This window comes from Mustelus asterias, chromosome 3 (genome assembly GCF_964213995.1).
Source record: "Mustelus asterias chromosome 3, sMusAst1.hap1.1, whole genome shotgun sequence".
NCBI classification, from domain to species: domain Eukaryota; kingdom Metazoa; phylum Chordata; class Chondrichthyes; order Carcharhiniformes; family Triakidae; genus Mustelus; species Mustelus asterias.
The window spans coordinates 5,135,146-5,148,793 of NC_135803.1; the positions used below are offsets into that span (position 1 = coordinate 5,135,146).

The window sequence follows — 13,648 nt, forward strand, 5'->3', positions numbered from 1 at the left end:
TCGTCCCTCAAGAAAATCTGAAGACTAAGAGTAATTTGTGCTGGTCCAAGTCCGATTATTGCTGATTAATGCAAAGTCTAGGAATATGTATCCTGTGTTATCCTGTTGCATAAACATATTAGAGAGTTTTGAGGAGAGTCGTGTGGTCAGAGAGTGGAGCCGCAGTGATACGGAAGAAAGAAGCACGCAGATGTGATGATGGTGGCACAATGGTTAGCGCTGCTGACTCACAGCGCCAGGGACAGAAGTTCATTCCAGCCTCGGGTCACTGTCTGTGTGGCGTTTGCACATTCTCCCCGTGTCTGCGTGGGTTTCCTCCGGGTGCTCCAGTTTCCTCCCACACTCCAAAGATGTGAGGGTTAGGTTGATTGGCCATGATAAATTGCCCCTTAGTGTCATGGGGATTAGCGGGGTAAATGAGGGTTACGGGAATAGGGCCTGGGTGGGATTGTGGTCAGTACAGACTCAATGGGCCGAATGGCCTCCTTCTGTACTGTAGGGATTCTGTGATTCTATGTCGCTCCACCGCAGCAAGAGAATTATGTCACTTGAGCAGAAGAGCCAATAGAAAGAGGAAAGATCAAAGAACAGAAGCATGTTGTAAAGAGAAATGGGTGGGAATAATCTCACTCTAAATCGAGTCTCTGGTTTCCAATGTGCTCTCCGTGATAGAAGAGGTGAGCCCCAAGGTTTCCTGCTAATATCTGGATTGCTACATCGAAATGGGACACAATAGTGACCAACATTCCAGCCACGGTTTCGGATCTTTGGAGCATTGCAACCAACGGTGAAGTGGGGACACAGGAGAGAAATGTATTCAATCCCATCTCTTCACATCATGCTTCACTGAAATGTGAACACTTACGTCTGGTGTGAGCATTGGAAGGCCAGGGATACGGGGAATGGGCGTCTAGAGCACCAGGAAACACACAAAAGATGGGAAATAATCCTGGGAAGTAATTCATTCCCAAAAATCATCAACATATTTTGGGGGGGGGGGGGGGGGGGGGGGCGGGGCGGGGAGCAAGAAAAGTCATGAGACAGCACATCACATACCCATGGACAACTTGTTTCTTATCCAGGAGTAATATTGAAAAAAGTGCGATCTTGTGAATGCACAGAACATTCAATGTTGGGATTCTACAACAACCCGGGGACTAAAAGGAAGATACCAGAATCCAAAATTTATACTCATAAGTCTGACCAGTGATGGAGAGGTGATGGCGCAGTGGTATTGTCACTGGACTAGCAGTCCAGAGACACAGAGAATGCTCTGGGGACCCGGGTTCGAATCCCACCACAGCAGGTGGAGAAACTTGAATTCAATAAAAATCTGGAATTGAAAGTCTAATGACGACCATGAAACCATTGTCGATTGTCGTTAAAAACCACCTAGATCACGAATGTCCTTCAGGAAAGGAAATCTGTCATCCTTACCCGGTCTGGCCTACATGTGACTCCAGACCCACAGCAACGTGGTTGATTCTGAAATGGCCGAGCAAGTCGTTCAGTTCACGGGCAATTAGAGATGGGCAACAAACGCTGGCCCAGCAGCGATGCCGACATCCCATAAATGAAAAACAAAATGGACTGGAGCCCTCTTCTCTGACCTGATGAAAAGTCTTTAAGATTATGAAGAGGTTTGATGGGGTAAACAGAGAGAAGAGATTTTCATTTGTGTGAGAGTCTAAAAGGAGTGACCATGAATATAAGATAATTACTCATAGCTTCAATCAGAAACTCAGGATAAACTCAATACCACAACGGATTTTTACCACATAGTCAGCGGGAAATTGAGGAGCAAACATGTAAGATTACAGATAGCTCCAAGAAAAATAGGGTTGTAATAGTAGGGAGTTTTAACTTTCCCTGCATTGACTGGGACAGCCATAGTATTAGAGGGTTGGATGGAGAGAAATTTGTTGAGTGTGTTCAGGAGGAATTTCTCATTCAGTATGTGGATGGCCTGACTAGAGAGGAGGCAAAACTTGACCTCCTCTTGGGAACTAAGAAAGTTCAGGTGACAGAAGTGTTAGTGAGGGATCAGTTTGGGACCAGTGACCATAATTCTATTAGTTTTAAGATAGCTATGGAGAATGATAGGTCTGGCCCAAAAGTTAAAATTCTAAATTGGGGCAATGCCAATTTTGATGGTATCAGGGAGGAACTTTCAAAAGTTAATTGGGGGAGTCTGTGGGAAGACAAAGGGATGTCTGGTAAGTGGCACGCTTTCAAAAGTGTGTTAACCAGGGTTCAGGGTAAGCACAATCCTCTTAGAGTGAAAGGCAAGGGCTGGCAGAAGTCGAGAACTCTGGATGACTCAGGATATTGAGGCCCTGGTCAAGAAGAAGAAGGAGGCACATGACATGCATAGGCAGCTGGGATCAAGTGAATCCCTTGAGGAGTATAGGGGGTGTAGGAGTAGAGTTAAGAGAGAAATCAGGAGGGCAAAAAGGGGACACGAGATTGTTTTGGCAGATAAGGCAAAGGAGAATCCAAAGAGTTTCCACAAATACATAAAAGGCAAAGGAATAACAATGGAGAGAGTAGGGCCTCTCAAGGATCAACAAGGTCACCTATGTGCAGATCCACAAGAGATGGGTGAAATCCTAATTGAATATTTCTCATCGGTATTTACTGTTGAGAAAAGCTTGGATGTTAGGGAACTTGGGGAAATAAATAGTGATGTCTTGAGGAGTGTACATATTACAGAGAAAGAGGTACTGGAAGTCTTAAAGCGCATCAAGGTAGATAAATCCCCGGGACCTGATGAAATATATCCCAGGACATTGTGGGAGGCTAGGGAGGAAATTGTGGGTCCCCGAACCGAGATATTTGAATCATCGATAGTCACGGGTGAGGTGCCTGAAGATTGGGGGGTGGCAAATGTTGTGCCTTTGTTTAAAAAGGGCTGCAGGGAAAAGCCTGGGAACTCCAGGCCAATGAGCCTCACATCTGTGGTGGATAAGTTGTTGGAAGGTATTTGGAGACAGGATCTACAGGCATTTAGAGACGCAAGGACTGATTAGGGACAGTCAGCATGGCTTTGTGAGTGGAAAATCATGTCTCACAAATTTGATTGAGTTTTTTGAAGGGGTAACCAAGAAGGATGCTACCAGGACTTGATGGTTTGAGTTATAAGGAGAGGCTGGATAAACTGGGACTTTTTCCTCTGGAGCGTAGGAGGCTGAGGGGTGATCTTACGGAGGTCTGTAAAATAATGAGGGGCATAGATCAGCTAGATAGTCAATATCTTTTCCCAAAGGTAGGGGAGTCTAAAACTAGAGGGCATAGGTTTAAGGTGAGAGGAGAGAGATTCAAAAGTGTCCAGAGGGGCAATTTTTTCACACAGAGGGCGGTGAGTGTCTGGAACAAGCTGCCAGAGGTAGTAGTAGAGGCGGGTACAATTATGTCCTTTAAAAAGCATTTAGACAGTTACATGGTAAGATGAGTATAGAGGGATATGGACCAAATGTGGGCAATTGGGATTAGCTTAGGGGTTTAAAAAAAGGGGGGGGGGCATGGACAAGTTGGGTCGAAGGGTCTGTTTCCTTGCTGTAAACCTCTATGACATGATGGGGCAGTCTATTCTTAGGAACCAGGGAATTCACATTGGGATAGGCCATTGGAAACCATGGGGAAGGGTTTCACTGGCATTACTGAAGACTATCTACCAACTGCTGTGAGCTGGACAGTTTCAGGAGAAAGTGGAAGGTACAAAAAAGTGCAAGTCGGTCTAATTTTGGCTAACATTTGTGTCAGCCAGGGCTCAGTAGGTAACACTCTCATCATTGGCTCAAGATCCACCCCTGAAACTTTTTTTTAATTTTATACATTCATGGGATGTGGGCATCACTGGGCTGGCTAGCATTTATTACCCATCCCCGAGGGCAGTTGAGAGTCAATCACATTGCTGTGGCTCTGGAGTCACATGTAGGCCAGACCAGGTAAGGACAGCAGTTTTCCTTCCTTGAAGGACATTAGTGAACCAGATGGGTTTTTCCAACAATCAACAATGGTTTCATGGTTATTGGTGGATTCTTAATTCCAGATTTTGAATTCAAATTTCACCATCTGCCAAGGCGGGATTCAAACCTGAGTCTCCAGAACATTACCCTGGGTTTCTGGATTACAAATCCAGCAACAATACCACTACGCCACTGCCTCCCCTTGAGTATGTCATCCAGGCTGATACCCCAATGCAGTACTGAGGGGGTTCTGTGCTGCCAGAGATGGGCAGGATTTTGCAGCCCTCCTGTGGCATGTTTTCTGGCAGCAGAGGCACCTTGCCATTGGCCGTTGGCGGAATCTGCCAGTCCCCCTGAAGTTTATAGCGTCGTACGTGGCACACCCGTTCTACCACTAGGGAACCTGCTGCAAGGCTGGGGTCATCTTTGGCGGGACCGGAAGATCCTTACGGGCAGGACTGGAAATCCTGTCCAATGTCTTCCTGATGAGATGTTACACCGAGGCCCTATCGTCTCCCTCAGGTGACGTAACAGTGTACACAATTTTGAAGGAGAGCAGATGTCTTACTCTCCATGCACTGGCCAATATTAATTCCTCACTCAACAGCAGATTATCTGGTCGTTATCACATTGCTGTCTGTGGGATCTTGCTGTGTGCAAGTCGGTTGCCATGTTTTCTACATTGCAATAGCGACTACACTTCCGAAATATGTAATTGGTTGGCTTGAGGCATCCTGAGGCACTATATAAATTCAATTATTTGTTTCTTCCTATTTGGAAAGAATCATCTCTTATGTTGAGTCTTCCCTCTGACCCTAAAAGATTTCATCTCCAAGTCGCAGTTTACAAAACAGGAAACTAGATCTACTTGGCTTTTCTACTCCAGAATACTGAAAGGCCTGGATAGAGCGGACGTGGGGAAGATAGTTTCCATTAGTCGGAGAGACTGGGATCCGAGGGCACAGCCTCAGAGTAAAGGGACAACCCTTTAGAACCCAGTTGAGGAGGAATTTCTTCAGCTAGAGGGTGGTGAATCTGTGGAATTCATTGCCATAAGAAGACTGTGGAGGCCAGGTCATTGAGTGTATTTAAGACAGAGATCTTGATTGGTAAGGGGATCAAAGGTTACAGGGAAAAGGCGGGAGAATGGGGTTGAGAAACATATCAGCCATGATCGAATGACAAGTGTGAAAAGTATCAGATACTCCAGGGTTCCCACGTCAGCGATCATGGAGAAACTTCCTGGGCTCTCTGATCAAAGTAGGAGCTCACCAAGGACAAATATCAGAGCAATCAGAGGGAGAGCCGACACCCGGGTGGGAGAGGTTGTTTAGGAAACTGCAAGTGTCATTATCGAGCGGAGGACAGTCAAACCAGGAGAAAGAGTGCAGGAAGAAACATGAAATAGGGGCAAAGCTCAGAAGAGTTGGCCTTCAGCACAACAAGGCACATTATCAATGGAACTGTGCTGAAACCATTTCGGAGACATTCATGGATATGAGTGAGGGACCAGCAATGTCTGCTTACTCAAAGAGCTGGAAGGCACATGGAGTTAAAGTCTATTTATAGCTCCTGTGTTCAGGAGATCTCTGGGGACACTGAGTTGGGACTTTGAGGCCACTGTTTTCAGAAGCTGAACGGCCGTATCTGGGAGATCCAGTAAGGGACAACTGATGGAAGGTATTCTCTGGACAAGACTGAGAAAAAATGGAAACTGCAGAGTTTTCTGGAGCTCGAGGGCTGGTCCACCAGTCGCCATTCATTGGGTTATCTACCAACTGGGGATATGGATTATATTTTCTCCTCTCTGAGGAATTGTCTGATTCAATTTCCAATCTTAATATTGGAACGTGCCGCATTTCTTCCGTGAGTTCTTTGGGTGCTGGAGATAGAGTTGAGCTATCCATTATTACATGTGGAAATGTGTGTGGCAATTGCTCCAAGGAAGAGTGAATGGCAGAAGCCACGAGTGTGTTGTAATGGTTGGGAAAGCCGTAGGAATGGGAAGACTCTGGGGAATGGCAGGGAGAGCTATTGGAGAAAGCATCATCATGCGGGAAGCTGCCAGGAATGGGAGAGCCACGATGGCGATTGTGTGCGGAATGCATGTCAGCAGAACTTGAGCGATTGAGGTTGGGAGAATCAAGAACAATGGAAGAGGAGGAGCTGAAGTCAGAAAGATCGGGAGCGCTGGCCATCTTTTTTAAAGGCAGCAAGTGTGTGGCCACAGGGACCCTTAGACAGAAGTTGCCCTCACCGGAATTCACTCTGTGAGATGGAAATTGCAACATGCCCGAAAGAAGTGAAGCAGGGGAAGAGCGTGATAGATAGTCCTCGGGAAACTCTGCGGATAGGCTACGAGAAAATGTTGGAGAGAAAAAGACATCAGCAGAAAATGGTGACAATGGTCTAGGCTCTCCCTCATTGGACCATTTATCTACATCAAAATCAGGATCCACTCTGATTCTGGGAGGGTTTGGAACCATGGCTACCATCCCACCTGGCTCCATTCCGAATCTGTAACCTAGGGGTTCTGCAGCTTTATTTGCTGACATCTTGTTCCTTTTCTTAATAACCCCACTTTGACCAAAGGTAAAGATGTATTCATCTGAGTGCACTGGCGGATTCACAACGGAGCTCTTTACATTCTTCTTCACCACTCCATTAGGTCCAAACTCAAAGGTCAGCTCCTGTGACAGCCGCTGTTTGGCCATTAACCGTCCCCGTGATCGTGCCTGCCTGGACTGGTCCTCCAGGGGGGCATCAGTCTTCCGCCCGCCTTCCGCCTGGGTGTGGGCATGGCGTTGATTGGAGTCCTGCAGAGCTTGGTGTGAGCCTCGTCCATTGATCGGGGCGGAGGGAAGGAAACCGGGACAAAGTTGCTGCTGGCGGTGTGCTGGTTGCTGAGCGGGCTGGTTGTCGGAGAGGTCATTGGATGATGGCCACTTAGTGGAATGTGCTCCCTGTTTGGATGGGCGTCGAGGAGAATTACTGAGCGATCGCTTCTGTACCTGGGTTTGGATGACAGAATTATTTGTTCAAAATAACTTCCACCTACCCGAGATAAAAAGCCAGAGTAATGTTAGAACACATCTCCACATATTTCACACTGGTCAGACATGGCTGACACCAAAAACATCACCTGTGATGGGGACACGTTGGTAAACCAGAGGCTTCAAATTGTAAGTAAGAACTCCTTCCCTCCTAACATAGAAGCAATAGGAAGCCATTCAGCCCCTTGAACCTGTTCTACTATGCTAATAGAGCATAACTGTATCTCAATTCCATTTATCACACGGGTTTTAGAGTTCTAAATGCACTTGTGCAACAAAAATCTATAAATCAATCTCAGTCTTGACATTTTCAAGAATTGTAGCCACCAGACTGATACGTTGGTGACCCCAGGGCCATTCTGGGAATTGGTGGGCCCAGGAACTTGTCTGATGAAATGGCCCACAATACTGTCCCATCAGATTTGGGATGACTATCATTCACAGAGGCTCCATATTGGCCTGCTTGCGCTGGGAGCTGCTCACTACTGCTCGTGACATCAGGGACAAGAGAAGGACAATGAGCGATTCAGCTCCTCGAGTCTATTCTACCATCCAATCAGATTATGGCTGCTCTGCACAGCTCCAGATCCCCACCCACTCGTGTCCAGCTGAGATTCTCAGCCTTGGCACGGACCCTCCATTCTTCCTGGCTATGCATCGTCTAAATTCAGATCAACAACTCCACCCATTGATGAAACTTCATCCTCCGTGCTAGGGTTGGTGACCCACCAGGATAAGCCCAGCAGCTCCAAGCATTGAAGACTAACTACCGGGGCAAAAGGGGAATTAATAAAATTAAACATTTTTTGGTATAAACAAGAGTCAGTTTGCTTTCTGATTGGTGGCAGTGCGATTGACATATAAGGTGACTAATGATAGGAGAACACGTTTGTGTATGAGTGTGTGTGAGTGAGTGTGTATGAGTGTGTGTGAGTGAGTGTGTATGAGTGTGTGTGAGTGAGTGAGAGTGAGTGTGTATGAGTGTGTATGAGTGTGTGTGAGTGTGTGTGAGTGTGTGTGAGTGAGTGTGTGAGTGGTGGGGTGTGTGTGAGTGTGTGTGAGTGTGTGTGAGTGTGTGTGAGTGTGTGTGTGTGAGTGAGTGTGTGAGTGGTGGGGTGTGTGTGAGTGTGTGTGAGTGAGTGTGTGAGTGGTGGGGTGTGTGTGAGTGTGTGCATGGGCGGAGGGTTGGTGTGTGTATGTGTGTGTGTGGGGATGTGTGTGTGTGGGGGGGATGTGGGTGTGTGGGGTGAGGGGTGTGTGTGGGTGAGGGGTGTGTGTGTGCGGGTGTGTGTGTGGGGGTGTGTGTGTGTGGGGGGGATGTGTGTGTGTGGGGGGGATGTGTGTGTGTGTATGTGTGTGTGTGGGGGGGATGTGTGTGTGTGGGGGGGATGTGTGTGTGTGGGGGGGTGTGTGGGGTGAGGGGTGTGTGTGGGTGAGGGGTGTGTGCGGGTGTGTGTGTGGGGGTGTGTGTGAGTGTGTGCATGGGTGGGGGGGTTGGTGTGTGTGTATGTGTGGTATGGGGATGTGTGTGTGTGTGGGGAGGGGTGCGTGTGGATCTGTGTGGGGGGCTGTGAGAGTGTGTGTGGTGGGGGTGGGGGTGGTGAGAGATGTGTGGGGACTGTACGAAACAGTTGGAGGTCACGAGATGAAACCTTCTGGAACATATCTAATTAGAATTGACACTGTCCCCCGAGTGAAGAGACGATGATTGTAAAGACACCTTTGCATCTCCAGTCAAAACACATTTAGGACATTTTCTCACCTTCCATCTTTTCCTGAAGCTCCACACGGGCCATCAATCCGCTGGAGGTGGTTGGTTGATGATCAGATGCTGCATTTTGGGTCAATTCCAAAGCTAAAGTGCTCAGGAGAGTTTGAATGTCTGAGTTACAGTAAATAAACTCCCCACACTGGCTCAGGAAGCTTCATTCATAGAGCTACAGACAGCAAGTAAACACAAGCTCAAACTGAGAGCATGAGGGAGAGAGAGCTCAACCCAGTCACTGGGTGGTTCTGGCTCATGGAGAGGGAGGCAGGGGGGGAAGAGAGAGAAAGGAGAGAGGGAGGGTGAGAAATTGAGGGAGGAGGGGAGAGAAAGAGGGAGAGAGACGGAGGAAGGAGGAAGGGAAACTTGGAAGGGGAGGAGAGTGAAGGGGTGGAGGTATGTATGGAGGAAGAGGAGAGAGGGAAGGGGGGAAAGGAGGAGAAAAGGGGGTAAGGGGGAAGAGGGAGAGGGAAGGGAGTGGAAGGGAAGAGAGAGGAAGGAAGGAAGGGAGAGAGAGCGTGGGGGCAGGAGGGTGAAGGCAGGAGAGGGAGATGAATGGGTACAGATAGAATAATGAAAGATTTTGAATGCGAGGAATCAATTTGAATAAAAACCTTCCAAGTTCTGAGAATGTCAGGAAATGCCGATTCCTGACTCAAAAAAATTGGGGGTTCTTTACTGCGATGTAACAAGGTGCCCCTGGGTTCCGGAAAGCTTGTGGTATTTGATTGTGGCTTTATTATCACTGGGTGAATTCTCCCCCCCGAGACCTCATCCACCAAGGGGAATGAAAGGGGCCGAATGGCCCACAGATTGACAACGCAATCAATTCCAATCCCCAGTCCACTGAGCATGCTCATGGAGAAAGTACAGAAAGCACGGACAAACACAGCTCGATCGCAGAGATATCCATCAGGCTGCCTACCTCTTTGGCCCAGGCTGGCTTGTCGGTCGGGTTTAAGCTGTCTTTGTAGTGGTAAAGTGCCTTCTTCTCACCAGCCCTTGGCTCCAGCTGTTGCTGCTGCTGGAGGGAGACTAGGTAAGCGCGTTCTTGCTGTAACTGCCATTGTAGTCGCTCAGCCTGACGCTGTTCCTCCAGCTGCTTCCGTTTGTATTCCTTTCAGATGGAAACCAAACACAAGAGAGAGCATTAAACCTTTGCCACGGTCATTACTGGCAATGGGGGAGGCACTATTTTACAAATGACAGAGACAACCAAACCTTCCAATCTCCTCAAGGCGTGACAATTTCATCCACAATAATCTGGGCAAAGATCAAATGCACACGACAATCTCCTTCACCACTGACAGCGACAGGTCCAACCAGGTTTGGGGCAGTGACTTCAGCGTGAATTAAATTGGAATTTCTATTTCTTTTCTTTCAAAACTGACATTTTACAAAGTTGATTCAAATTTGACAGAAGTTTTGTTAATTTGAACAATCTAAGACACAAAAAAACCACTAAACCCAAACAAATGGCAGCAGCTCAGTGGATTGTAGATTGAGGGAGCGTTTCAGTGTATTGGAAGACAGGGTTAAGCACTGAAGGGATTCATTGGACCACCACATGAATGATGCGGCCTTGACCATCTACTCCCATTGGATAGAAGGGTTAATCCAATATGTCGAGAAGGTTTTCTTGACTCCCCGTCCCGTGGACGATGAGTTTTCAGGTACAGGACAGCCCAGAGTTCCAGGAATGGAGCTTGGTCTCCACTTGCCAGGACATTTCAGAGGCAGAAATGGCCACAGAAGGTTCAGTCTGACATGGTGAAAGAGGATGGTTTACAGGAGGTCCAAGAAGATGTAAAGACGGGGAATAAGCTTGAGGAAGAGTTCAGACATTGAGGGATAAGATGGTTCCACAGTCAACAATAGATTGAAGATGGCAAAACAGGATAAAGCTGGAGTTTCAGTATTTGAGGATAGGCTGTGGTACATTGTTCAAGCAGGTTACAAACTTAGGAGTGAAGATAGCTGTAGGGTTTTTTCTGTACATTCATTCTTGGGATGTGGGCATCAATGGCTAGACCAGCATATATTGCCCATGCTGAATTGCTCCAGAGGTGGTGGTGAGCTGCCTTCTTGAATTGCTGCAGTCCATGTGGTGTAGGTGGACCCATGGTGCTGTTAGGGAGGGAGTTCTAGGATTTTGACCCAGCGACAGTGAAGGAATGGCAATACATTTCCAGGTTAGGCTGGTGAATGACCTGGAGGGGAATTTGGATGGTGTTGCCATGTGTTGGTTGCTCTTGTCCTTCTCGGTGGCTGTGGGTTTGGGAGCAGCTGTTGTAAATGGGGGTAGGGATTTTAAATTCCGTGCATTGGAGGCTGAGGGATGGATAGTCAATACACATCGACAGGGACATGGACTAGGACACAGGGTCAGAATGTGAGTCGCTGGAGATGATATATGGCGGAGTTTCAAAGGCCAATGAGGAGATGTTGAGCCTGGAGACGGACAAGGGTTAATGGGGTCAGGAGGAGGTCAGGCTGGAAACAGGCAATCTTGACAGAACCCATATTAAGATTGAATCATAATAACCCTCCATCTGACTCACTCCAAGATTCTGAATGAGAGTGTTTGACTTTTGATGGAATTAAAAGCAACTGAACAGTCTATTAAATGCAGCAATATTGCCCAGAACGATGCTCATTGCCTGTTGACCTTCCCACAATATTGTTTATTGGCTCTTTTGTCTCATTCCTCCCTATCATTTTGATGTTGTAGCACAGATCAGTATCATCTTCTGTTGGGATAGGCAATGAAAGCAAATCTAAAGTAATGTCCAGCAGCTACATTCTGTCCCCATCAAACATTCCCAGGACAGGTACAGCACGGGGTTAGATACAGAGTAAAGCTCCCTCTACACTGTCCCCATCAAACACTCCCAGGACAGGTACAGCACGGGGTTAGATACAGAGTAAAGCTCCCTCTACACTGTCCCCATCAAACACTCCCAGGACAGGTACAGCACGGGGTTAGATACAGAGTAAAGCTCCCTCTACACTGTCCCCATCAAACACTCCCAGGACAGGTACAGCACGGGGTTAGATACAGAGTAAAGCTCCCTCTACACTGTCCACATCAAACACTCCCAGGACAGGTACAGCACGGTGTTAGATACAGAGTAAAGCTCCCTCTACACTGTCCACATCAAACACTCCCAGGACAGGTACAGCACGGGGTTAGATACAGAGTAAAGCTCCCTCTACACTGTCCACATCAAACACTCCCAGGACAGGTACAGCACGGTGTTAGATACAGAGTAAAGCTTCCTCTACACTGTCCCCATCAAACACTCCCAGGACAGGTACAGCACGGGGTTAGACACAAAAGGAGGACGAGAGCGAGAGAGAGAGGGGACAAAAACAGGAGGAGAGAAGTCATATTCAATCACCTGGTGTAGGCCGCTTTTAACCAGAAATTCTAAATGCATTAAATCAATGCAAGGTCAACACAATGAAAGGATGTGATCCAGTAGAATAAACGTCAATTTGTCTTCCCGCTCCTTTACAAAGCTCCTCCGAGAAGCTAGTGAGGTTTAAGTATTTGGTGATTGCTCTCCAACTGCTCTCAGACAAATATCAAAAAGCACAAACTGTACAACAAAGGAACAACATGAAGCAGGCAGGAGGGTGGAGGTGGGGATGCGGGAGAGGGTTCTGGGTGAGCTTTGCTTTGAATAATATTGGTGATTACCAGTAGGAGGGCCTGTTCCTGCAGCAGCTGTTGTTGCAAGATCTCTAACTGTCTCTGTTCTTCCTCTAACTGTCGCCTTATGTACTCCTGAAGACATCGTGGAGAGAGAGTGGGAGAGACAGAGAGAGAGAGAGAGAGGGGGGGAAAAAAGAGAAAACAGGAACGATTTCAGAAAAGGAGGAGAAAGAGACAGGAAACACCAAGGTTCGATAACCCTGAACCAAACTGAATTTGAGGGTAGTCGCATTGTGCTTTCGTTACTGAACCAGTAATCCATAGCTTGGATTATTAATCAAGAGACACGAGTTCTAATCTCACCATAGCTTCTGGGGAATTTTTAATTCAGAAAATTTGGAAAATAAAGCTCGTCTGATTAATGGTGACTGTGAGACAATCTTTGATGATCAAAATGAATTTCAGAGCAGGCTCAAAGGGCTGAATGGCCTACTCATGTTTCCCATTTATATGATTGTTGTAAAACCCATCTGGTTCACTCATGTCCTTTCGAGAAGGAAATCTGCCGTCCTTACTCGATCTGGCCTACACGTGACTCCAGACCCACAACAACGTGGTTGACTCTCAGCAGCCCATCTGAAATGGCTGAGCGAGACACTCAGTTATACTCACCACCACTTTCTGGAGGGGCAATTAGTGATGGGCAATAAATGTGAATCTTGCCAGCCAAGATTAAGAGAGCCTCCTGTTTGGGTTGCCTTGTGGTGGATTCTGCCAGAAATCCCAATTTCCAAGCTTTGGTTGCCTTGATCTCTCCCTGGGACCATAGAGTCACAGAGTCAGAGGTTTACAGCTTGGAAACAGGCCCTTCGACCCAACTTGTCCATGCCACCCTTTTTTTTAACCACTGAACTAGTCCCAATTGCCCGCATTTGGCCCATTTCCCTCTATACCCATCTTACCCATGTAACTGCTTAAACGCTTTTTAAAAGACAAAATTGTACCCGCCTCTACTACTACCTCTGGCAGCTCGTTCCAGACACTCACCACCCTGTGAAAAATTGCCCCTCCATACCCTTTTGTATCTCTCCCCTCTCACCTTAAACCGATGCCCTCTAGTTTTAGACTCCCCTACCTTTGGGAAAAGATATTGACTATCTCGCTGATCTGTGCCCCTCATTGTTTTATAGACCTCTATAAGATC

General features: G+C 47.2%; 1 protein-coding gene across 4 annotated transcripts in view; it reads right to left on the bottom strand.

Moving 5' to 3' along the window:
* Window positions 1–13,648, bottom strand: part of LOC144486337 (traf2 and NCK-interacting protein kinase-like) — a 214,381-nt gene that overhangs the window by 70,693 nt on the left and 130,040 nt on the right. For 2 of the 4 annotated variants that reach the window (XM_078204375.1, XM_078204366.1), the window contains exons 14-15: window positions 9,712–9,903; window positions 6,614–6,979 (exon numbers count right to left, since the gene is read on the bottom strand). In XM_078204375.1, coding sequence (XP_078060501.1) covers window positions 6,614–6,979; window positions 9,712–9,903 — 558 coding nt within the window. Of the gene's footprint in view, window positions 1–6,613; window positions 6,980–9,711; window positions 9,904–12,489; window positions 12,577–13,648 lie in introns of all 4 variants that reach the window. The other 2 variants (XM_078204389.1, XM_078204383.1) reach the window with 2 other exon arrangements.